Source organism: Gadus chalcogrammus, chromosome 19 (genome assembly GCF_026213295.1).
Source record: "Gadus chalcogrammus isolate NIFS_2021 chromosome 19, NIFS_Gcha_1.0, whole genome shotgun sequence".
Taxonomy (NCBI): Eukaryota; Metazoa; Chordata; class Actinopteri; order Gadiformes; family Gadidae; genus Gadus; species Gadus chalcogrammus.
Genome location: NC_079430.1, coordinates 7,179,685 through 7,202,996, shown reverse-complemented (window position 1 = coordinate 7,202,996; position 23,312 = coordinate 7,179,685). Strand labels below are relative to the sequence as shown.

General features: G+C 45.7%; 1 protein-coding gene across 1 annotated transcript in view; it reads left to right on the top strand.

Moving 5' to 3' along the window:
• Positions 1 to 692: 692 nt before the first annotated feature.
• grin1a (glutamate receptor, ionotropic, N-methyl D-aspartate 1a) overlaps positions 693 to 23,312 on the top strand; it is a 35,316-nt gene continuing 12,696 nt past the window's right edge. Inside the window, exons 1-14 of the mRNA XM_056578787.1 lie at positions 693 to 1,263; positions 6,251 to 6,385; positions 8,407 to 8,583; positions 12,409 to 12,506; positions 13,689 to 13,810; positions 15,482 to 15,656; positions 15,937 to 16,081; positions 16,618 to 16,704; positions 18,075 to 18,210; positions 19,047 to 19,174; positions 20,101 to 20,265; positions 21,481 to 21,599; positions 22,218 to 22,330; positions 23,131 to 23,279. Of these exons, the coding sequence (XP_056434762.1) occupies positions 1,015 to 1,263; positions 6,251 to 6,385; positions 8,407 to 8,583; positions 12,409 to 12,506; positions 13,689 to 13,810; positions 15,482 to 15,656; positions 15,937 to 16,081; positions 16,618 to 16,704; positions 18,075 to 18,210; positions 19,047 to 19,174; positions 20,101 to 20,265; positions 21,481 to 21,599; positions 22,218 to 22,330; positions 23,131 to 23,279 (1,998 nt within the window). The 5' untranslated portion in view covers positions 693 to 1,014. The remainder of the gene's footprint in view (positions 1,264 to 6,250; positions 6,386 to 8,406; positions 8,584 to 12,408; positions 12,507 to 13,688; positions 13,811 to 15,481; positions 15,657 to 15,936; positions 16,082 to 16,617; positions 16,705 to 18,074; positions 18,211 to 19,046; positions 19,175 to 20,100; positions 20,266 to 21,480; positions 21,600 to 22,217; positions 22,331 to 23,130; positions 23,280 to 23,312) is intronic.

The following is a 23,312-nucleotide window of genomic DNA, read 5'->3' as shown; positions in this document are numbered from 1 at the left end:
ACTGTGACCTGATGTGACTTAATGGCCATAAGCCGATCAACAGACCTTCTCACCGTCTTTCGTTACGGTAATCGGGAAGAAATGCTGTAAAGCGCACAACAAGCGCATTTAGAAAACGAATAAATACATATATAAATAATAATGAATCGATAATTGTCTTAGTATAACTTAGTGTTGTATGCTTAAACACACGTTTTGGAAACCAGATAGTATTGTATTCGCTTCGATGCCCGATCTAATATTCTATTTGATCTATAGGCAGGCATCCTTTACGATTAATTTTGAATGGGAGTCTTGGTATCTGCCTAATGCATGAATTGATTACATGTTACCTTTGGCATCCCATTGAGAACGACATCATCGTCGAGTAGGCCTACTACATTCTAAGCAACAGGCCATTCATGTTTTTACCATGTGCAGCACCGTTACCTCCTGCAGCTGTCCGGTCACTCCAGCAGAACGGACTGAAGCAAAAAAAAATAATGCACCCTGTATAACGAGCGTGACGGCGCAGGCGCGCGCTCGCTGCGGCGCGCGAGCACAGCTGTCAGCACCAAGGACAGACGCTGCGCCGCGAGCGTCGCATCAGTGTAATCACTTCACCGAGGAGCAGAGCGCGCAGCCCACGGATGTCGGTGACAGCGATACCAACACACACTCACACTGGACAGACGACCGGCGAACTGCTTCAATTTTCTCCAAGTCAACGCCACGGACTAGCGTTAGTTATTAAGGTTCTGGATAAGACAATGAAGGTAGTTTTTTGAACGAGTTTTATCGCCATATGCGGCATTTGACGACAACTGATAACGGGAATTCCGACGCATTGCACGTTAAGATTTATAGCGCCAATTCCAGCAGGCGCGTGACTCAAGCCGTACGGTTACCGGGCGGGTGAACTCCGTGATTCCCACCACGAGCCGGTGCTGGACAAGCCGACCCGCCAACCGGGAGAAGAGCGAGCGGGAAACGCCGTGTTTGTTTGGCTGTTGTTGGTCGGTGGCGCGAGGAGCAATGCGTGTGTTTCTGCTGGCGGTGCTCCTCTCGTGCTCCTGCGCGCGGGCCGGCTGCGAGCCGAAGATAGTGAACATCGGGGCCGTCCTGAGCCAGAAGAGGTACGAGCAGGTCTTCAAAGAAGCCGTGACCTCGGCCAACCAGATATACGGCCGGGACAAATTCAAGCTCACCGCCATCTCCGTAACGCATAAACCCAACGCCATCCAGATGGCCCTCTCCGTCTGCGAAGATCTCATCTCCAGCCAGGTACACTTTGGATGATCGCCTTCTTCATGCATGCACCAGGCCTGTCCTGTCCCTACCATTTACCATTTACCCCTGTAGGTCGGGTGTCCATTTCACGGGATTTACCGGCTAAACTCCCCACCTCTACCTCCACCCATGCTGCGATTCAGAAGAACCAGATGTTTTAGACGGCTTTAGTCAAAGGGGTGTCTTCCCGAGCCCAGCCATGATTCATTATGCCTTAATTTCCCCCGTTATGCTCTGTTCAATGGACAGCGGCCCCCGGCGAGCAATAGGTCGCTTCAGGACAATAATGGACGACTATGTCATTTGTCTGTTGACAGCAGGGTCGCCAATGATGAACGGTCAATCAATGTCTGTAGTCTACGGTCATCTATCATCTGGTTTATTATCCGGTCACTCAAAGCCATTGATCTGGTGCATTTTTTAATTCTCTTTAAACTGACAAATATACTTACGTTTTAAAATGCTTTTAACACACAAACCATCTGATATAAAGGTAGTTTGTGTGTGTGTGTGTGTGTGTGTGTGTGTGTGTGTGTGTGTGTGTGTGTGTGTGTGTGTGTGTGTGTGTGTGTGTGTGTGTGTGTGTGTTTGGTGTGTGTGTGTGTGTGTGTGTGTGTGTGTGTGTGTGTGTGTGTGTGTGAGTGCGAGTGTGTGTGCGCATTTGTGTGTAAGTTCTGTTTGTTGGTAGTTTTAACACACAAACCTCATTTTATTCATACCCTTAAAGATTCATAATTGCAATTCCTATTCAGAATGCTGAATTCAGGTTAAGCAATTCCTTAATCCTGCAGTAGGTTTCAGGACAGCATATAGGTACCGGGGAGCAATGCCCATGTGATGTTTGCACCTGTCTCCAGAAATAGGCTTACATCTGAGGTCAAAACCGTGTCCATGAGCTACTTATCCACTGAGCTGAAACGGACACACGGGCGGGAGATGAACCAGGCGTCATTCATAATGTTCTGCATAGCCAGGCTGTTCTACTTTCTGCTGTACACTACACACACAGATACTGCATTGAAAATCCTGTCCCAAGCAGGCTGGCCCCATTAGACTGAACACACAACATCAACACATATCACTGAAAGCTGCTATGTCCCCGCACTTTGTTTTGATCCAATTGTGTTTGGGTGAGTCTGATGGTTCTCATGAATTTCTTTCCATTGCTGTAGAGACAAACGCATGAGAACCATGAGACTCCATTCAAACACCATTATATATATAAAAAAAAGAGGGGCAAGCAAGATCTGCTGATTGCACCTGAGAACGAACACCAATGAATTAGAGATTTGAAACGATGACACACTGGTGGTAACATCTTTAAGGGTGTTAAAGTGTTTTTTTTAAATGGTAGAGCAGGACTTCAACCCATTAGCCAATGGTTAGGGGGAATCAAACCGTTCTAAGGAATGTTTGCACTCACCGTGTTTTAATAACATAGATACATGGATAAAGCTTCATTTAGTAGACACATCGTAGCTCAGAAGACAGGCAGGTTGCACATCGACTATAGGTATTTATCCATTATGTATATTTATAACATTATGTCCAACAAGCTCTGTTCCCCTCCTCTCATGTGCCATCATGTGTTATAAAGGAAAATCCAAAATGGCTTTTAACGAGGCTACGTCGTCACAGACCGCTCACCCACACAAAAGTCTCTCTCGAGGTCTCTCTCACTCTTTGTTTCGTTATCCGTCTATTTATTGTGTTGCTGCCTCTTTTCTTTCTCTCTGTCTATTCCTTATTTCTCTCCCATTCTACCTTTTACTTCTTTCTCTCTCTCTCTCTCTCTCTCTCTCTCTCTCTCTCTCTCTCTCTCTCTCTCTCTCTCTCTCTCTCTCTCTCTCTCTCTCTCTTTTGTCTCTCTCTCTCTCTCTCTCTCTCTCTCTCTCTCTCTCTCTCTCTCTCTCTCTCTCTCTCTCTCTCTCTCTCTCTCTCTCTCTTTCTTTTAGTATCTGTCTACTTTCATTCAATCTCTGCATCCTATCTCCTTAATTTTCTATCTCTCTGTCTCTCTCTCGCTCTCTTTCTGTCCCTGTTTATTGCTTGTTCTCTCTCTACATCTTTCTCTCTCCCTTTCTTTCTCCATCTATTTCTGCAGATGTTCTCCCTCTTTCTCTCTCTCTCTCTCTCTCTCTCTCTCTCTCTCGTTCTCTCTCGTTCTCTCTTTCTCTCTCTCTCTCTCTCTCTCTCTCTCTCTCTCTCTCTCTCTCTCTCTCTCTCTCTCTCTCTCTCTCTCTCTCTCTCTCTCTCTCTCTCTCTCTCTCTCTCTCGTTTACCCTCACTTCTCCCACATGCATCATACATGCCGACAGCGATTGCACTCAACACATGTACTCACACACATTAGCTGTGTTATTCAACGTGCTCCCTGCTACGCTGTTTACATGGACACCTATGTTGTGTCCGCTTCTAGGCATAATCCACGTCCCTAATAGAGCCTGCGAGCATTATACGCACTGCAGCACAACGTTGCTTATCGTACGCTTGTTAAATGCATTCACAGGCAACTCTCGAGATTACAACTAACAATGGTTGTATACTCTTTACGCTGGTTCTCGTGTTTATGTTAGCAAAATGGTCGGTGTTCAATTATCCATCTGGCCATATACATTTAGTCATTTAGCAGACGCTTTTATCCAGAGCAACTTACAGTGAATGTGTTTACCGATATGTGTTTTTAGAAGCAGCTCTCGGGTAAGGGCATCTTGCTGCATACTGGTTAGACATGCAGAAATTGGCGGTTGGTCCCAGTACCTTTGGTCTTGGGAGTCGAACAACATGGCCTAAAGCCACTCCCACTCACCTCTGCTCTATAGTCACAACTCAAACAGTGATGGTTACCGTAAAGTGATGCCTTCATAGTGGGCTTTAGTGGGTAACTTTCAACTGCCGTATTTGTCAGGATGTTTTAAAAATAGAACATCCTAAAACAAGATGGTGTCGGTATCTCCGGGGGATAGTGCCCACTACCTTTTGAATCGTAGTCGAACAAACCATAGCCACAGTTTCCTGACTCAATACAGCTTGTAAAATCCCCTCAACAACAGCTATGGTCACCTTCGTATTCGGCTTAGTGGGCTCACTTGGGGTTCGAACCCAGTGGCTTTTTGGGCTTGATATTCAGGATATCCCCATCGCCACTACGCTACTCTGCCCACGTTAGCATCCAACGGTGTAGTGTTGGTGGACGGGCACGGTGCTCTGCTGATGGAGTAGGAGCCCGGTGGGGCAGATGGTAGAGAAGTGATGCCTGGAAGCCATGGTTGCTTGGACGAGGACCTCCGTTCAAGACCCCGCCATACGGGAGCTGCTGCTCCCCTCCAACCAGCCCCAGAATCATCTCCGCCATGCCAGCACTTTGGCCCTCGTTCTGGGGCCGTGGAGACACACTTCTCCAGGCACTTTCTGAATGAAAAGGAATCTGTGCCATCTTGTTGTTGAGACTGAGTGAGAGTCTTGCTGTTTATCTCATGCTGACTGCATGACTTGTGCGGAAATCAGACCGGAGAAGAAGTGGAGTCCAGCTGGAGTGAAGAGAAAATGTCCACCTTTTATTTTCTTCTTGATCTACTTTTGTGTGTGGTGTCCATGTTGAAGATGAATAGCTTTATTGAAACAATCAATCGTATGTGTTTAGATACTATGTCATACTGCATTTTAGCATGACTGTAATAAAACATTGGTTTATTTGAAATTATTTGCCACAGGTACCGTTATCTTGTTATCTAACAGCTGAATTAAATGTGACACAAAATGAACATGGCATATGATAAGATGGGTTCGGAGAGGAAAAGGTCATGATTAAGCAATGACTATATACTGACAGTGCTGCATAGCAGACTGCTGTGCTTGCACTATGTGGAGTGTCTATACACACAGTGTCTTTACAGTGTCTGTATACAACATCTATTTATATACATATATATCATTCTTCTCATGCCCAAGGGGTGATCTCATTAGGCATTTACTGTTGTGACATTTTGAAAGCAGACTCAGCAGAAATGCTAAAGTCTGTAACATCAACGGCCAAGCAGACAACCAGCAGAAACAAAAAGCAAATATAAATAGATTTTCCGCACTGACTTACAGGGAATTCAGGTACATGTCCTTAGGGAACAGGTAGGGGCTGGGCATCTTGTTCCTGGATGCCTGCAGGTAAAACGTTTTTGGGGTTGAAAATCATTCTGATTTGTGCTGAATGATTTTTTTGTTTGATTCCAATGGCGATTCCATTGCACTCTGTATCCATTTTATTTATTTATTTTGTTTGGTTGTGCAGCACAGGAATTTTGATTTATTCACATTTCCATGTTATACCTTGGTGGTTCTCAGCCTCAGGTTGCAAATGATAACAAATGATAAATGATTGAGTCATTTATTGTTGCCCCCAAGGCGAGTGTGTAGCAACCCTCAAACCCAAGGCCATTCATAGTGCTTTAAAAAGGAAGACATCTTGTTAAAAACTTTAATCAACAATCATTTAAAGACAATAAAAATGAAACGAAGAAGGAATCACGTCTCACTCACTGGCAGTTGAAAGAAACACAAACTAGCCGACACTCCCACAGACAGTGACTAGCTGTATTTCCGTGGGACCCTAGTAAATGTAGTGATACGTTGGAACGACCTCCCGACCGCCTTTGGGCTCCCCTGACTGGCCTCTTTTAAAACAGACAAACTCTAGACACTTTATTTAGTGACACTTTCATTTAGCCATCTAGCATTCCCTGCTGTCTTTTTTATGTTTTATCATTATAATGCACTGCCAGATCACCTTGAGATTCTCCCAATAGAAAGTGCGATATAAATCAAATGTATTGTTATTTATTATTATGCTTCTGACCGACCCCTTTTACCACTTACCCGTCTTACCTTGTAATTTATTGTTGCTTTCAAACTGTTTGCGCAGCATTTTGACGCTCTATAAAAAAACGATTATCATTGATACTAACGGCCTCCCTTCTGTCCATGGCAGGTGTATGCCATCCTGGTGAGCCACCCGCCCCAGTCCAACGACCACCTGACGCCCACCCCCGTCTCCTACACCGCCGGCTTCTACCGCATCCCCGTGGTTGGCCTCACCACACGCATGTCCATCTACTCTGACAAGGTGAGCGGGCAAGAGACATCGAGTTACACTGCAGAGAACGAGAGAGAGAGAGAGAGAGAGAGAGAGAGAGAGAGAGAGAGAGAGAGAGAGAGAGAGAGAGAGAGAGAGAGCACAAACATCTCCATCTACTCTGAAAAGGTGAGTGGCCAAGAGACATAGAGATATACTGTAGAGAGAGAAACTCACCATGGGCATTACTCTGACATGACAAGGTGAGTGGCCATGAGACAGATATAAACTAGAGAGAGAGAGAGAGAGAGAGAGAGATACTGAAGAGAAAGAGAGAGAGATTCACCACAGGCATGTCCATATACTCTGACAAGGTGAGCGGTCGAGAGACATAGAGAGAGGACTTCTCAGAGAGAGATACAGAGGGGAGAATATTGAGTGAGAGAGATATGGAGAGTAGTAGTAGTAGTAGGATAGAGGACCCTAGGGAGAGTTTGAAAAGCTTCTAAGATTCATCAAGCCATCACTTTTCATTATGACAGGCCTGATTAAATGGCTTTCCACCTGAAACATTCATAGCAATCATAAATTATAACTGAAACCCCCCTAATATATTTATTGCAAACAGGGCAGGAGCGTCTGTTTGGCTTTGGGTGAATGAACATTTAAACAACCTTTAAAAATTATAAAATGTAAGCCACTAAAGAAATCGAAATATCTCTTATGGAACTAAACTCTTTTTCTTTCCATGGACTAAAGCCATACAGACGAACCATCTGTGCAACCAGAATGCTATGTTCCAGAAATATTCGAAGCACATAACAAACATTTTGCATACAACACATTTGATTTTCCTTCTGGATCATCTATCTTCTTACATATCTCCATCTCTATCATATCTCTATACAAATAACTCTTGTACGTACTATTTTCAGCAACTACCATGGTTGGTTCTAAGATGAGAAGCACTTATTAAGATAAAATGTTTAGGTTTGACAAATGCCCAGCTGCATCTCCTTTGATAGTCAATACACCCACATGCCCATTTATATCTATATATACCTCTGGTAAGGTGCGTGGAGTGACATCACAAGGGGGCGGGCCACAGGTGAGAAAAAGAGAAAAAGTTCAAACTCCCACCGCCATAACCACAAGCTGATCCACCTGGGCTAAATCCCCTGTTACTCCTGTCAAAAAAAGCTGGAAGGATCATGGCTCCACTGGTTGCTAATATAGGGAGCCAAAGCCTGATGTATGGTATGTGAAATCCAGCACACTATATGACAACTGTTTAATCATTTATCCAGGGCGATGTGAATTTTAGAAACATATCATAAAGGAGGAGGTAGGCATAAGGGAATCCTGATCAAGGATACCTACAGGTAGACTGGGGACACAGGGTTTCAAATTCAGAATGTTTTGCCTAGCAGACAAACACTAGAACATCATTCTTTCGGAAAATCATTATTTACCATTTAGTGAAACCAAACGTTTAAATCCAAAGCGTCGGTCATTAATGAGCAGGTCTGGGTTAGGTCATGGGGAATCTGTCCTATAACCTTTTCGAATCGAAGATGTCCCCAGAAAATCTTTATTTATCATTTAGTGAAACCAAACGTTTAAATCCAAAGCGTCGCTCATTAATGAGCAGTTCTAGGTTAGGTCATGGGGAATCTGTCCTATAACCTTTTAGAATCGAAGATGTCCCCAGAAAATCATTATTTACCTTGTTAGCAGAATATTTTATCCAAGGCCACTTTCAGTGAAGTCATTAACGAAAATCTTCCTCTAGGACAAGTACATATGGACTCCGGACATTGAGGATCGAACCCAACTATCATCCCCAACCCTCCACTATTGGCCTCTTCCTCCTCCTCCTCCTCCTCATCCTCCTCCTCCCTCCTCCTCCTCCTCCTCCTCCTCCTCTACTCTGGCTTCCCCTGCGCATCATTCTCTGGATTGATCTCCCTTTGCTCTTAAGAAATGTGAATTAAAAAAAATGTCTAGATACGTCCCTCTGTGCTCTCCTGTCTGGTATCACCAGAGCTGACTTCCTTCCTCCCTGACTCCAGAGCATCCATCTGTCCTTCCTTCGGACGGTGCCCCCGTACTCCCACCAGGCCCACGTGTGGTTCGACATGATGCGGGAGTTTCGCTGGAACCACATCATCCTCATCGTCAGCGACGACCACGAGGGGAGGGCTGCCCAGAAGAGACTGGAGACCCTTCTGGAGGAGAGGGAGACCAAGGTGAGGGTCTTGCAAAGGGGGCTCTGGCGGGGGTCTGAGCGCGCGCGTGCGAGTACGCCTAAAACCTGTACGTTTTCCTTTGACAACGGCGGCGCTCTATGTCTGTAACCGTTTTCCTTTTGCGTTGTGTGGCCACATCTCTTTCTCACCATTGTGTATGCATTTGCTAACATTTCCCTAAAGACATCGACAGCGTCTAATGTGGTGTAATTCAGACAAGTCAGAGTTTGTACGTTGATTTCTACTCATCCTCACGTTGCTTTTTGCCATAGTCCAAATTATCCCGTGTCTATCCACGATGGGAGCCAAATAGCGGAACTTTAACGTGGGGTTCTGCAAACCGTCACCGACTATAGAAACGATTAAGTACCATTTGAGTGCAACTTTAGGTTAGACTGCTGACATTGGAAATCAAACCCAGTACGTTCCGTCTGGGAGGTGAACACCCTTTGCAACTATGGCCACAAGTAAGCTCTGGCCACAGTTGTACCCAGTACCTTTCGTACCCTGCAGTCAAAACCCCACTATCCTGTGTAGAGGGAGCGGGTGCTGTTTGCGTTTCCGGTTCTGCAGAGTTCATACTTAACAGATGGATGGATGGCTTTATTGTAGAGACAAAAAGCCCCGCACTCTCATGTCTTAAGCCATCTGGCTCGTTAGGCAAGAAGATGTGATGCACGTGCTATGCTTTTTAAAGACAACACCATAGAAGATAGAGGATGTTTTTTGGCTCTGGGCTGTGTATGTGGGTCAGTGGAGAGCGATACGCTATATTGAGCCTCAACAGATGATGATGATTATGATGATGATGATGATGATGATGATGATGATGATGAAGATGATGATGCGTTCTTGTTTTGGGGATGGGAGGAAGAGGGACTCAGATACCATTACTAGAATGAGTGTATCATGGGATGTGGATTTGGGCCGCTTGGCAGTTGCTTGCCTTTGGTCCCCCCTCCCTTATGGGGCTTGTTGGTGTAATTGTGTTTCAGAGTGGAATGAGTTCTGATTTGGAGCAGTAATTAAATCAGAAGCCCGGTTGAATTATTTAAAGTGGAACACGCTCCGGGATCCACGGGGCGGCGGGGGCCCCCGGTAGCCCCCGCTCGTGAATTCATCAGTGCCGCCATCGCTTGCCCCCCCCCCCACCTAACAGGCTTTTAAGGCTAGCCAGATGTTTGGTCACGTAACACATCGCTCTTAATGACGGCAGTATGTTCCCTTTTGAGTGTGTCTGTTACTGCCGTTGTATTACACGGTTTATGGGATCAGTAATTGGCCGCGTAGGAAAATGGTGCGTAGGTTTATGGATGCCATGATGCATAGGTTAATGGACTCCGGCAGGCGAGGACACCTGCGATACGCGACATACAAGTCCTGAATTGCGTTGGCTGCTGTTTGATGCTGTTGTGATATGTGTTTGTTTGGTAGTTTTGGTGACACTGTTACATTCCCATGGAGGGAAGATTAAGGACTGTGTCTGAGGGGATTTGTGATGTTTTTAACCTCAGGTTATATCAACTTCCTCAGTTACAAAATTACAATCGCATTGCTACACGATTTTCACTGAGCAGTTTTGAGGATGCACAATATACAATATATGGACAATGATAATACACGTTTTGAGTTACCGTTACTATGGAAACATTGCCCTCAAGCAACAAGTTTTAAAATGCAGATTTAGGAATTATTTAGTTGAAGGTGAATTTTGAAATCTTTAATCTAGTTGGTACGTTCATTGTTCGATCTAAGACGTTAGTAAGCAAGAAAAAAGATTTTTCACCAAAGGCTGTTTTTAAGGCCATCTTATTGAAACATTATCCCTTTCAATCCCATGGCAACCAAGTCCTGCAGTTACAATGTTCTCTTCCAAGGTCTTATTAACAAGAGGCAATGATTACCTATTACACTTCATAACCAAAGCAGATGCTCTGCACGCATCGAGCGAGATTTGGAGCTGTTAAATGTAAGCCAGTTCACATTGTCATGGTAATGACTCACAAGTGTTATGTTTAACGTCAGAAATTAAAAACATAATGCGGCAAATATCATGACCTGATTATAGAAGACTCCTGGGTCAGACAACTTCATGGATCAATGTCGGTTTTGAGAGAGAGAGAGAGAGAGAGAGAGAGAGAGAGAGAGAGAGAGAGAGAGAGAGAGAGAGAGAGAGAGAGAGAGAGAGAGAGAGAGAGAGAGAGAGAGAGAGAGAGAGAGCGCTGTGGTGTGCTCAGTCGAGGGTGTAGTAGCAGGAGAAATCTGTGAACCAAAAGGACTCTGTCTTCTGCTGTAAAATGGCTGCCTGTCTAAACAGCAGTATTCCCGTGTGTGTTCCAACAGAACACACAACAACAGAGTACAAAATGGTGACGGTTAACAAGGGCGAAACAATGTGTTTGATGTTTCAGGGTGGAAGTGTGAAAACGAGGACTTGTTTCAGAGGTATATTTCCCTGATGGGTGTTTGCTGTGCTACATCTGTTTAAACAATGTTGTGATGTTGACAGCGGAAGGACCTTTAACGCTAAAGAGAGATGCCATCCTCGTCCTGTCTCTGGTTGCTCTTTGCGAACCCCACGTCTAAAGGTCCCGATTTGAAGCAGAAAAGTGGGAGATTTGTTGGAATGCTTTACTGCCCTTCCATTTTCAACTGTTTATAATATTTTTCTGTGTCTGCATATTTTCTCTGTGCACATTACTCATCAGAATAAAAAAAGGAACTATGAAAACCTCGACCAACTGTCCTATGACAACAAGCGAGGACCCAAGGTATATTTGCATGGTCAATGCACGCCGCCCACCAACTCTCCAAACGTAGCAACTAGAAAAAAAATCTTTCCAGCCACCAGCCGACCCAGAATTGCCCCCCCCACCCTTTCTCTCTCTTGGTAGCACGTGTTTTCTGATTTTGATTTTCTTTTACTTTCGAGGCATTTCCCTATGATTTCACCGAAGAATGACCTTTTTCTTGCCATGAGGAATAAAAAGTGAAAAAAAGAAAAAATACTAAAAACGAGTGAACAGCAGCCGCCCCCCCCTCCCTCCCCCTCTTTCCCCCCCCCTTTCCTCGTCCCGCTTTTATCATTTTTCATTTTCCAGGAAATGCATGTACACACGCACAAACACACACACACACACACACACAAGCACACACCGGAACAATGACCGTTCCTCGCTGAGCAGCCGATGGCGTGGAACAAGATCGCTACTTCCTGTTTGACTTGTAGCGCTACCTCCTAACACACACACACACACACAAACACACACACACACACACACACACACACACACACACACACACACACACACACACACACACACACACACACACACACACACACACTTTTCGACAAAAGTTTTTATTTTTTTCGGGGGAGGGAAAAAAGTAACCCCCTCACCAGCCACCCCCGTCCTCCTCTCCCTCACCCCAACCCTTCACCTGTTTTTAGTTCCCGGTTGCATTGACCTTCGCCCTAACATGCACGTCTTCCCCCGGAGCCTTGACAATCCTCAGTTTGCATGCCACAAAAAAATGCTAGATGATTTTTTTCCCTCCAAGCTTTTTTTATTTTTATTTTTTTAGTTCCGTTCAGCCGATTCCCCCCGGATCGCATTTCTATTTCAAAACTTTTTTTCTTATATTTTTTTTAAACCACTACCACTAGGTAGCACTCTATCTCCGTATTTTTTATTTTTTTCTGAAAAAAATACCAAAACACCACCAACCGACGTGGCAGAGGGGCAGGTAAACCAACGAGGTGAGCATGGTGTCCTCCTTAAGGGAAAAGTAGCTGGCTTGACCTTTCTTGTGCCTCGATCGCAGGCAGAGAAAGTCCTCCAGTTCAGCCAGGAGACTAACTTAACGGCCCTGCTGTTGGAGGCCAAGGAGCTGGAGGCCCGCGTCATCATCCTCTCCGCCAGGTGACCACGTCCCCCCCTCCGCCATTTAGAGCCTCGCTCGTATGCGGGGAGTCGTATTTAGTGAATTTATTTTATGAATATATGAATACATAATGAGATCTATCTGTGTTTATTCTGTAAAGCACTTTGAATTGCCTTTGCTTGCCTCAAAGGGCGATCTATGAATAAAGTATGATTTGATTTGATGAAGCAGAACATCCGCCATTTTAGAAGGGCCCTGCTTTTGATATGACGAGTGGGAGGGTGGTCCAGCCGATTTCTGATCTCTCTAATCCTAGTACTGGACACGCCCAATCATGATGTCCCTACAGGGTAGATATTTAAATGGTTTATAATGGCTTATCATTACAGTGGTAGAAATTAGGCCTTTCTCGGTCCTTATATTTCCTCATCCAGAAGATCGGCCGTTTGTGCTCTTCATCTTCATTCAGAACATCCACCCTTTTAAGACCTGAGGACAACCCCATTACTCTTCAGACGCTAATTCAAATTACCAAACATAGATCAAAGTTGGGTTGACCACAAGGTCCCATGATGATTAAAGATGAAAAGAACAACTATCAAGCCACTGCTCTACAACTGACATGGCAGTTGGAACAATTGTTCCAACTGTGTCTCCCCTGGTGTTAGCGTTGTCCTTCAAACGCTATTCATCTCTTAAAAAATACTTTTTAATCCTTACATTTTAAGGGAAACGGAAAGGAGTTTAAAGATTTTGCACAATTTAATTCTCATTAATGAGTGTGTTAGTCAAAATGCAGAAAATAAGTAAATAATCCTTTGAAAATCTCTTCAAAAAAATGTTATATGCCATTGGGCACCTTGCCTCCAAATGGCCTCGTTGGAGGGATTCTTTTTTATCCCCAGCACCCAGAAGCTCGTTAACCATCGGGGACCCTTAAACCCTCTCAAATTATTGGCTGATTCAAAGGCCAGCTGCCAGCGGTCAGACGCCGTCAGAGGCCCATGGGCACTGACCCTGATTCCTCTGGTCCAAAAGCCATCCCTACTTATCAGGGACATCCACTAGCAATCGTTCGCCGCTCTCGACTCACTATTTCTCCGTAATTTTGTCTTTCCATGTTACTCTCGATATCAACCTAGCGTCACAAACCGTTTCAACAGTGCTAACTGCTGTTTGTGTTTTTTATGTGTCCCGCGCGGCGTTGTGTGTGTCCGCAGTGAGGAGGACGCGGCGGCGGTCTACAAAGCCGCGCGTCTCCTCAACATGACGGGCTCCGGCTACGTTTGGCTGGTGGGCGAACGCGAGATGTCGGGTAAAGCCCTGAGCGAGGCGCCAGACGGTATGTTCCTACCCCCCGCCCCCCCGGGGGTGGAAAATAACGTAGTAAACAACGTGAACTGACTTAACGTTACCGGATTTTCAGTTGGTGGTGAACGCACCGCTGCCAAATGGGATGAACCCCCACGGGTGAAATGGTTAGCTTGCGTACGTTAGCGGGATAGCTACTAAGTGCTTGTTGTGTGTTAAGCGTTTAAACGTTTAAGCATCATTTGTGTTTAAAGGTTTAAATGGGACATTTTTGTATATCCTGGATGAATGTGTTTGGATTTCATCTATAATTCAATTTCATCCTTTTTTTTTTGCAATTATTTTACCATCTCACACAAAGAGACACTCTCAAAAACACACACACACACACACACACACACACACACACACACACACACACACACACACACACACACACACACACACACACACACACACACACGCGCACACACACGTACAAAAACACCCTTAGAGACACATACAAGCACACACACTCATATATGCATGCATACAAGCACACAGAGACTCAAACACACACAGACACACTTGCAAACACATACAAGCCCTCACACACACACACACCCACACACGCACACACAGTGAGGGCTGCCAGTGCTGAGTGCATTGTGCCACTCTGCTATATTAATAGCCCGGTTCCCATGCATTATGAAGGGAGTTTTAAGACCCCCCTCTCGCCTCCCTGAGGTATGTCTGAGTTAGAATGGTAAGCTACAACTTAATTATCAACCCCCGTTACCCGATGTCCCCAGAGTCTGCTCCCGTGCCTGTCTCACGATGATGATGTCACTTTTATTTACTCACAGCTGTCAGGCGTCTCGAACCCCACCTCCACCCATGGCACTAAAAACACACTCCTTAATGAAGTGTCTTCATCCAGTGTTGTACCGTTCTGCCGCAGCTGTCATATAGTCTCCTGAACTGTCCTGTACAGCCCTGTAATGTCCTGTCATTTCCTGTAATGTCCTGTAACGTCCTGTAACGTCCTGTAATGTCCTGTCCTGTGTCCAACTCCCCTTCCTCTGTCAGGAGCCTGCGATAAACGGACCTTATTGCAATCAGAAAACTTAGCTGAAGTTGGATTACTCTGTGTGGTCATGGCTTTATATATTCCAAACGCGTGTGCTGTCCTGCTGGTCCAGGCAGGGCAGTGTGTTTGTACTGCACCGTACCCCACCCACCCCTTGTTACGCCCCCCCCCCGCTGTGTAAAAAAAACACACAATGCATTAAAAATGCATCGCTTGTGCTCTCCCCTCATTCCCCTACCGTGCTCCATGATGTGAGCGGAATTTAATAAACAAATCCAACTTCAAGGGACGCTCTGCTCATGCTGGGTAAAAGGTCGCCATAGCAACATCAAGACATGATGCTCTTTACCGTCTTGCGCACGTTGCCTCACCTCGAAACCACGCCAGCAGGTCAAAGGTCAGCACAACCCCCCCCCCCCCCCCCTGTAAGCTAGGCTGGCTCACATGATTGATGTTCGACCTTTTCCCCCGGATGTCCTTTCAAGAGGCCCCTATAAGTTTTCATTTTCGGTTTGATGTGCATTGCAAACAGGGATCCAATTGGTGCGTCGGTTGCACCACACGGTGGTGATTTAGTTTTTCTTCTTCTGTGGTAATTTTCCGGTTGGGGGTGGCGGGGGTGGTGGGAAACAGGTCTCATCGGCCTCCAGCTTATCAACGGGAAGAACGAGTCGGCGCACATCGCCGACGCGGTGGCGGTGGTGGCTCAGTCCATCCAGGAGCTGTTTGAGAAGGAGAACATCACAGAGCCCCCTAGAGGCTGCGTTGGGAACACCAACATCTGGAAGACGGGGCCGCTGTTTAAACGGTACCGTGTCCTAATGTTTGATGGATAATTTGTCACAGGCATATTTTAAACCAACATCTGCCTGGGAGACACTTGGGAGAATGAACGTATGAATGATGTTTTTGCTTATTGCTTGATGAATTTGGGGTATATGGTAACAGTGATAAAAGTATTTTGAAATTCTAAATCTGCCTGGAGATGAGACATTTGAGACATCACCGCCCCTCACACAAAAATCTGGGCGTCTCACTTGTCCTACCTGTTTGCTTCGAATGATGCTCTGCGTTTCCCACGGCGACAGAGTACTGATGTCTTCCAAGTACCCAGAAGGCCTCACAGGAAGAGTGGAGTTCAACGACGACGGCGACAGGAAATACGCTCACTACAGCATCCTGAACTACCAGAATCGCCGTCTCATTCAAGTCGGCATCTACAATGGAACGCAGGTCAGCTGACTCAAGAACCCGACAGTATCATTTGTAGGAAAACTATTTTCTGTATAAAAACAGGAACATTTATGGCGGGACTGTTTAAGATCAACGATAAGGGCGAAAAATATATATTGCTTATTGTGGAATTTAGGAAATTCATTATTAACACCAGATATAGCATTTGCTACACTGGCTATTCCAAAATATGGATTGCATAAGGTTAAAGTGAAACGTACAGTGTCCATTCAAAGGTGTTTTGTGTAGTATCTATGAACAATGCTAAATTATGATATATTTATTCATTAAATACTGAATACTCAAGTTATACTACATAGATATAAGTCAAAATATCCTTTGAATCCCTGGAACAATTGGAACAATTGGCAAACTGCCAATGTATGCCCCGGCTAATGATATTCAGTGTAACCCATTTAGAATCTGCACCTTTAGCTTTTTAAACGATGAGTCGGCACTTTGACTGATGAGCTGTCTCCTCCTCCTCCTTCTCCTCCTCCTCCTCCTCCTCCTCTTCCTCCTCCTCCTCCTGGCAGGTGGTGATGAACAACCAGAGAAAGATCATCTGGCCTGGAGGAGAGACAGAGAAACCCAGAGGCTTCCAGATGTCCACTCGTCTAAAGGTATAGGGGAGATCCACCCCTCCCAGTGGAGGGCTTGGGGCTCCAGGGACTCCATGGGACCGGGTCGATTGATCCTCAACCTCCTTCATGGTTTGATTTTCAATCGTTGCTCACAGGGCAGACCAGTCAAGACGTCTAGGTGGGAGGGGCCTCATCTTCAACCTAATACCTATTCTTTCCATTACCTTGACATTCAGTGGAAGCGATTTTCAGGTGAGGCTGAGAACAGGGATGGACTGGGACTAAAGCTGAAGATTAGATCAACAAATCAGTCCGTTTGGCACATATGGCAGCGTTTGTCTGAGGGGCCTGTCTTTTCTTTGGCTCGCAACATCTCTCCCTGGTGATTTCCCCGCCACTCCCTTGTTTATGCCCTATCTATTTCTGCTGATGTGCTGTTTCATCAGGGCGGGGAGCCCAAAGGGGGAGGGGTTTAGATATGTTTCATCAGGGCGGGGAGCCCAAAGGGGGAGGGGTTTAGATATGTTTCATCAGGGCGGGGAGCCCAAAGGGGGAGGGGTTTAGATATGTTTCATCAGGGCGGGGAGCCCAAAGGGGGAGGGGTTTAGATATGTTTCATCAGGGCGGGGAGCCCAAAGGGGGAGGGGTTTAGATATGTTTCATCAGGGCGGGGAGCCCAAAGGGGGAGGGGTTTAGATATGTTTCATCAGGGCGGGGAGCCCAAAGGGGGAGGGGTTTAGATATGTGACTTGGCCCGGTGTCAAACAACGGCGCCGATCTACCTGTTTTATAAGCCGTCAGACAAAATAAATACACAATAACAATGACAGCAAAGATAGTTGTCGGCCCAAAGGCGCGTGGGCCCAGCGGGAGAGCCCGCGGCCTGCCAGATGGCCGGTCCAGCTCTGGCTGAGACCAATCAGTCGTTGGTGTGAACACAAACTTTCAGGATCGCAGTAGGAATCTCACTATTTGATTCCACACTCAGAATCATCGTGCTACAATGTAAACGAAGAAAGGTCAGAGAAAAAGGCAGGCCTAAATACAAGAGGGCTGAGCAGACATGGGAATCATCAGGGGTGATAAGTGAGGAACGTAATCACCTGGGAGGCGGAGGAGCCAGCGGCCGACGGGGAGTGGGGCTAGGGGCTGAGCTGGAGCCAGGGGTGACAACGTCTGATAAATAATTCATGAATCAGGGCTATGGATCAAAGACTGGGTTTCACTTTCACTTTCCCTCCTCCCCATCACTCCAAACCTGGACAGAATGTGTATGCGAATACCGTTTCTAAGTATATTCAGCGTCGATCCATGCGAAAGCAAAGAGAGCATATATATATAGCACCCACACAGATAAACCTGTGAACCTGCGCTCTCTGTCCCTCTTTCCCCGCCACCCTCCTTCCCAGATCGTGACCATCCATCAGGAGCCCTTTGTGTACGTGAAGCCCACCAGTCTGGACGGCACGTGTAAGGAGGAGATGACGTTAAACGGGGTGTTAATTAAAAAGGTGATCTGCACTGGGCCCAATGAAACCATCCCAGGTAACACAACAGGGACGTTTATGATGTCATCCGTGCTTTTACTGCAACCACCGCCAAAACAACCATCAACCAGGAGATGCATGCATATATATGCTGTAGGTATCTATATATGTATGCACGGGGACGCCTGTGCCATGTGTGTGTGGGTGTGTTTGTGTGTGTGTGTGTGTGTGTGTGTGTGTGTGTGTGTGTATAAATGCCAATGATCATTGACATGCATCAATGCCGATGTTTATTGGCATTGTGGGTGTGGTTGTGGTGTGGGGGTGGGGGCATTCATGCAAGTTGTGTGTGGGGTTGTGTGATTTGGTGTGGGGTGAGGGGAGGGTTGGAGGGTGGTGGGGGCTGTGGGGTCTCATGCAAGTTGTGTGTGGGGTGTGGGGGGGGGGGGCGGATGGGGAGTGGGCGTGTGTGTCGGGGTGTAACAAGCTTGACAAGTGGGGTGGGGGCGGGGTCTATGTGTGTGCCATATCGTTTGTCCGTGTGTGTTGTCTGTCGTCATTGGGTGGTGGGAGGGGGGGTGCGTTGTGGGCGTCCATGCAAGGTGTGTGTTCCATGTGTGTTTCATGTGTGCGTGTGTCCGTGTGTGTTTGTGTGTGTGTGTGTGTGTGTGTGTGTGAGTGTGTGTGTGTGCGTGTGTATGTGTTTCCAGTCATGTGACATCGTGTCTCCATGCGTCGCTCTGTGTTGTGTTTCTGTGGAGTTTGCCCGCCCGGCCGCCTGGTCATGAAGTGCCTCCGCTCCCCCACCCAATCACCACACACTACAATGTTGACGCCAGTCTCGATCCCTTGGGATGATTGTAACTTGTGTCCCTGCCCGGTTTCCGGTTACAGGACGCCCAATCGTACCGCAATGTTGTTACGGGTTCTGTGTCGACCTGCTGATCAAGCTGGCGATGACCATGAACTTCACCTACGAAGTTCACCTGGTGGCTGATGGGAAATTTGGAACGCAAGAGCGGGTCGGTTGTTATTTCGTATCACTCTTAGAATGGTTTCGTAGATCACATCCGCTATCGCGAGATGATGCATGACGTTATTTAAGATAAGAGTTATCTTAAGAAGGCTGTCCTGCCTTAAGATAAGATATAACTTCAATAAGCTCACTACTCATGCATGATGTAGCACTTTCAACACTGGCTAATTTGCAAGCCCCTTAAATAATAAATATAGCATTTATAATTGCTCTATTATTATTATTAAAGGGGAACATATTATTTGAATCTGCCTTGAATGCTGCCTTGTTTTATTTTTGTTACTAACTTTCTAACTAAATCGGCCAATAAGCCGGTGTAGAGACAAGATCCCTTGGTGCCCGTTGGTCCTGCTACTAGGGCATTTCCTGCTGGAGAAGGGTGACGTTGATCAGTAGTGTGCCTGTTTTAAACACTTCTCCACACATAGATTTATTATTTAAAAAAATATGCATGGGAAATATTGCCATAGGTGATCCATTTCAGACCAGCACAATTCCGGTTGTCATCAGCTCTATGCTGATAACACACATCTGAATAGATGATCTGGACAAATCATATATTACAGATGGGTTAGAACTGGTTTCACTTTCACTCCAAACTCTCACTTCACAGTACTAGAGTTTCAGTTCTACTAATCATACTTATATTTATCAGTATAATGTGTAAGTATATGTTTAAGTATTTAGATCACAAGTTGAGTACATAAGTATATTTTTTCTAAAGGAGAACCTTAACAAAGTGTACTTGATAAAGCTATCAAAACACAAGTAAAACCTTCACCAGCTACATCCTGTGTACCTAGTTATTGTTGAGTGGAGTGACTTCCCAACCTCCCACTTCCCCAATATTAATGTTTGAGCCCGGCCTGATGGGAGTTCTGTTTATTGTGTTGTCATGCCGTGCTCCCCCAGGTGAATAACAGCAACAAGAAGGAGTGGAACGGCATGATGGGGGAGCTGCTGGGCGGGCTGGCAGACATGATCGTGGCCCCGCTCACCATCAACAACGAAAGGGCCCAGTACATAGAGTTCTCAAAGCCCTTCAAATACCAGGGCCTCACCATCCTTGTTAAAAAGGTGAGTGTGTGTCTGTGTATGGGTGTGTGTGTGTGTGTGTGTGTGTGCGTGTGTGTGTGTGTGTGTGTGTGTGTGTGTGTGTGTGTGTGTGTGTGTGTGTGTGTGTGTGTGTGTGTGTGTGTGCGTGTGTGTGTGTGTTCTTAATTCTGGGTCAACCTCTTTACCGCTCTACCGAGAGCGGAGAGGAACAGCTCTAACCTGCACACATCCTGGAGCAAGATGCGTTTAGAGGAGCTACAATGTCATTTTGTCAGGAGGGAAATTAAAAAACAACCAAAGAACACAGAATATATCTATATTTTCATCTTTATTTAACAATAATAGGATATATTTTTATTCAAATCGAACCATTATAGACAGATGAGGCTGAAATCATTCACAGTTTATACTACTTTATTGAAACTATACTTGAAACTAAGTGTCTAAAGTGACTAGATTCCCGGCCCCTACCTGCTCCTTGATGACCTGACTCTGAATTTGTTGTCAGTAGCTTTGGATAGAAGCTTCTGCTCAATGACAAAATACAGAAAACCATAGATAAAGGGAGAACACGGTCATGTTTAGTATTCTCCGGTGGTGCGGGACGGCTATCAGTATGCAGTGGGTGTCATGGATACCAACAAATGGGGTCAATTGGCCAACTCACATGGGTCGGGTTTATTGGATTTTACAAAAATAGCCCTTGGCCTTCTGCCCACTGTTGACAGTACATAGACGCAAAGGTCATGACCTCCAGCTGGGAACACAAGCCAAAAACAAATCACAAAATTGGAGAGATTTCGGCCACTTTGATTCACATAGTTCAAATGGTTCCTATTTCAAAACCAGGTTCATTATTACTAGCAACCCTCAAATCTAATCTATGGTCACATCACACCTGGACATAGACAACCCCACAAAGTGGACATCAATTTAAAAGGGTTTATTAGGGCTAAATAACCTGGGGGGAGTGCAGGGGCCCTTTGAAGGGGAACCATCATGCTTTTCTCTTTTATTTATATTATTTATATCTATCGAACATAAAATCGGACCAATGTTGAATGCAGTACAACTTTTCCATCGTTTTCTTCAGGGAGACAGAGTTTGTGCTGCAGACAGTGATTTCAGAGCAGCCGAGTGGGACTGTTACATAAAGTGTCATAAAATAAATGTACTTGTACCTGTACATTAATCCCTCACCGATAAGGAATAACAGTCTTGGGTGTTTGTTTGCAGGAAATACCGCGCAGTACGCTGGACTCGTTCATGCAGCCGTTCCAGAGCACACTGTGGCTACTGGTGGGTCTGTCGGTGCATGTGGTGGCGGTGATGCTTTACCTACTAGACCGGTTCAGGTACAAGGGGACCCACCTGTGTGTGTGTGTGTGTGTGTGTGTGTGTGTGTGTGTGTGTGTGTGTGTGTGTGTGCGTGTGCGTGCGCGTGTGTGTGCGTGTGTGTGTGTGTGTGTGCGTGCGTGCGTGTGAGGAGAAAGTGTGTGTGTGTGAGGAGAAAGTGTGTGTGTGTGCATGCGTGGGTTAGGGGAGAGAGTGTGTGTGTGTGTGTGAGGGGAGAGTGTGCGTGTGTGTGTCTGTGTGATGGGAAAGTGTGTGTTTATCGGAGAGGGTATGAATGCTACGAGTGTCTGAGTTGATTAGGATAAGTTTTTGTCTATAGCTTGTAGTGTTTATTTATACATCTATATATAAGCGCTGTTGATCACTGGCCAGATCTTCTCTCCGTCTGGACAAGAGAAAACCCAGCAGAGGTGAAGATCGCTTTCCAACCATCTCACCGCCAGTGTTTGTCCACGGGATCAGCTCCCCTCCTTGCTTTGCCTGCCCTCCCATCTCCCCATCTCCCCCATCTCCCCTTCCTGCCGGGGGTAGCTGCCAGGGTTTTCCCCTCCTTGATTGGCCCTGAGATGCCTCACGTGTTTCTCTGCTACCCTCCCAATCTGCTCTCTCTCCTCCAGCCCGTTTGGAAGGTTTAAAGTGAATAGTGAAGAGGAAGAAGAAGACGCCCTCACCTTATCGTCTGCCATGTGGTTCTCCTGGGGAGTGTTGCTGAATTCTGGAATAGGAGAAGGTAGCGCAACTCGGTCTGTTCAAGCAATAAGCGGCGAGGGGCCGTGGTATACAGTGATTTAAGAACAGCTTGGGGCGTGTTGAAGTCCATTTGAACTCAAGTGGTTACGAAAGACTTCCTAGTAAGATTTCACAAAATGATAGCGCAGCAGAACACTTTTGAGGTTGACAACGTTAAGACTGGCCGTGCATTTATACCAAAAATGTATGATTTCAGTCACAGATGTGTGCTTATCTGATGTATTTTACAATCAGGATCAAGGGGTGGAGCTACTTGTTTTATATAATATACTTATATATGTGTATAATGGTTGTCTTCTAAGGTTCAGGTTGTTTATGTAAACTCATTGTGGACCTGGATGTGTGTCACCTTGTTTTTTGACACGCTTTGATTAACCGTGCTTTCATGGCATACAATATGATGCTCTCATTGATTTCCCCCAGCAGCACAAACACAAACAAACAAATAGAGCATAATGATGTGTACTCGGACTTCAGTCAACACAATTCGTTTAGAGAAATCATGTGTATGGCTTTTAAAATAATGACGAACCACAGAGAGACAGGGAGTGTTGTTTATTAGGATTCATAAGTCACTTGATAAGTATTGTAATTTAATGTTTCGAATTTTGTGATTGAACTTGGAAAACGTCTAATCAAAATGTGAAAATGTATATGATATGTAATATGCAAACTGTATAATATGCAAAAGAAAGGGGGGGTGGGGGGGAAGGTATATAATGTAATAACTCGATTTAAGGGCAAAAAAGCAGAATCCCACACACACATCATGTTGTTCAGGAGCACCGAGGAGCTTCTCAGCGAGAATCCTTGGTATGGTGTGGGCCGGATTTGCCATGATAATAGTGGCTTCCTATACTGCCAACCTGGCTGCCTTCCTGGTGCTGGACCGGCCTGAGGAGCGCATCACCGGCATCAATGACCCGAGAGTATGTCTTTCACCTTCACTGGTTTTATATATG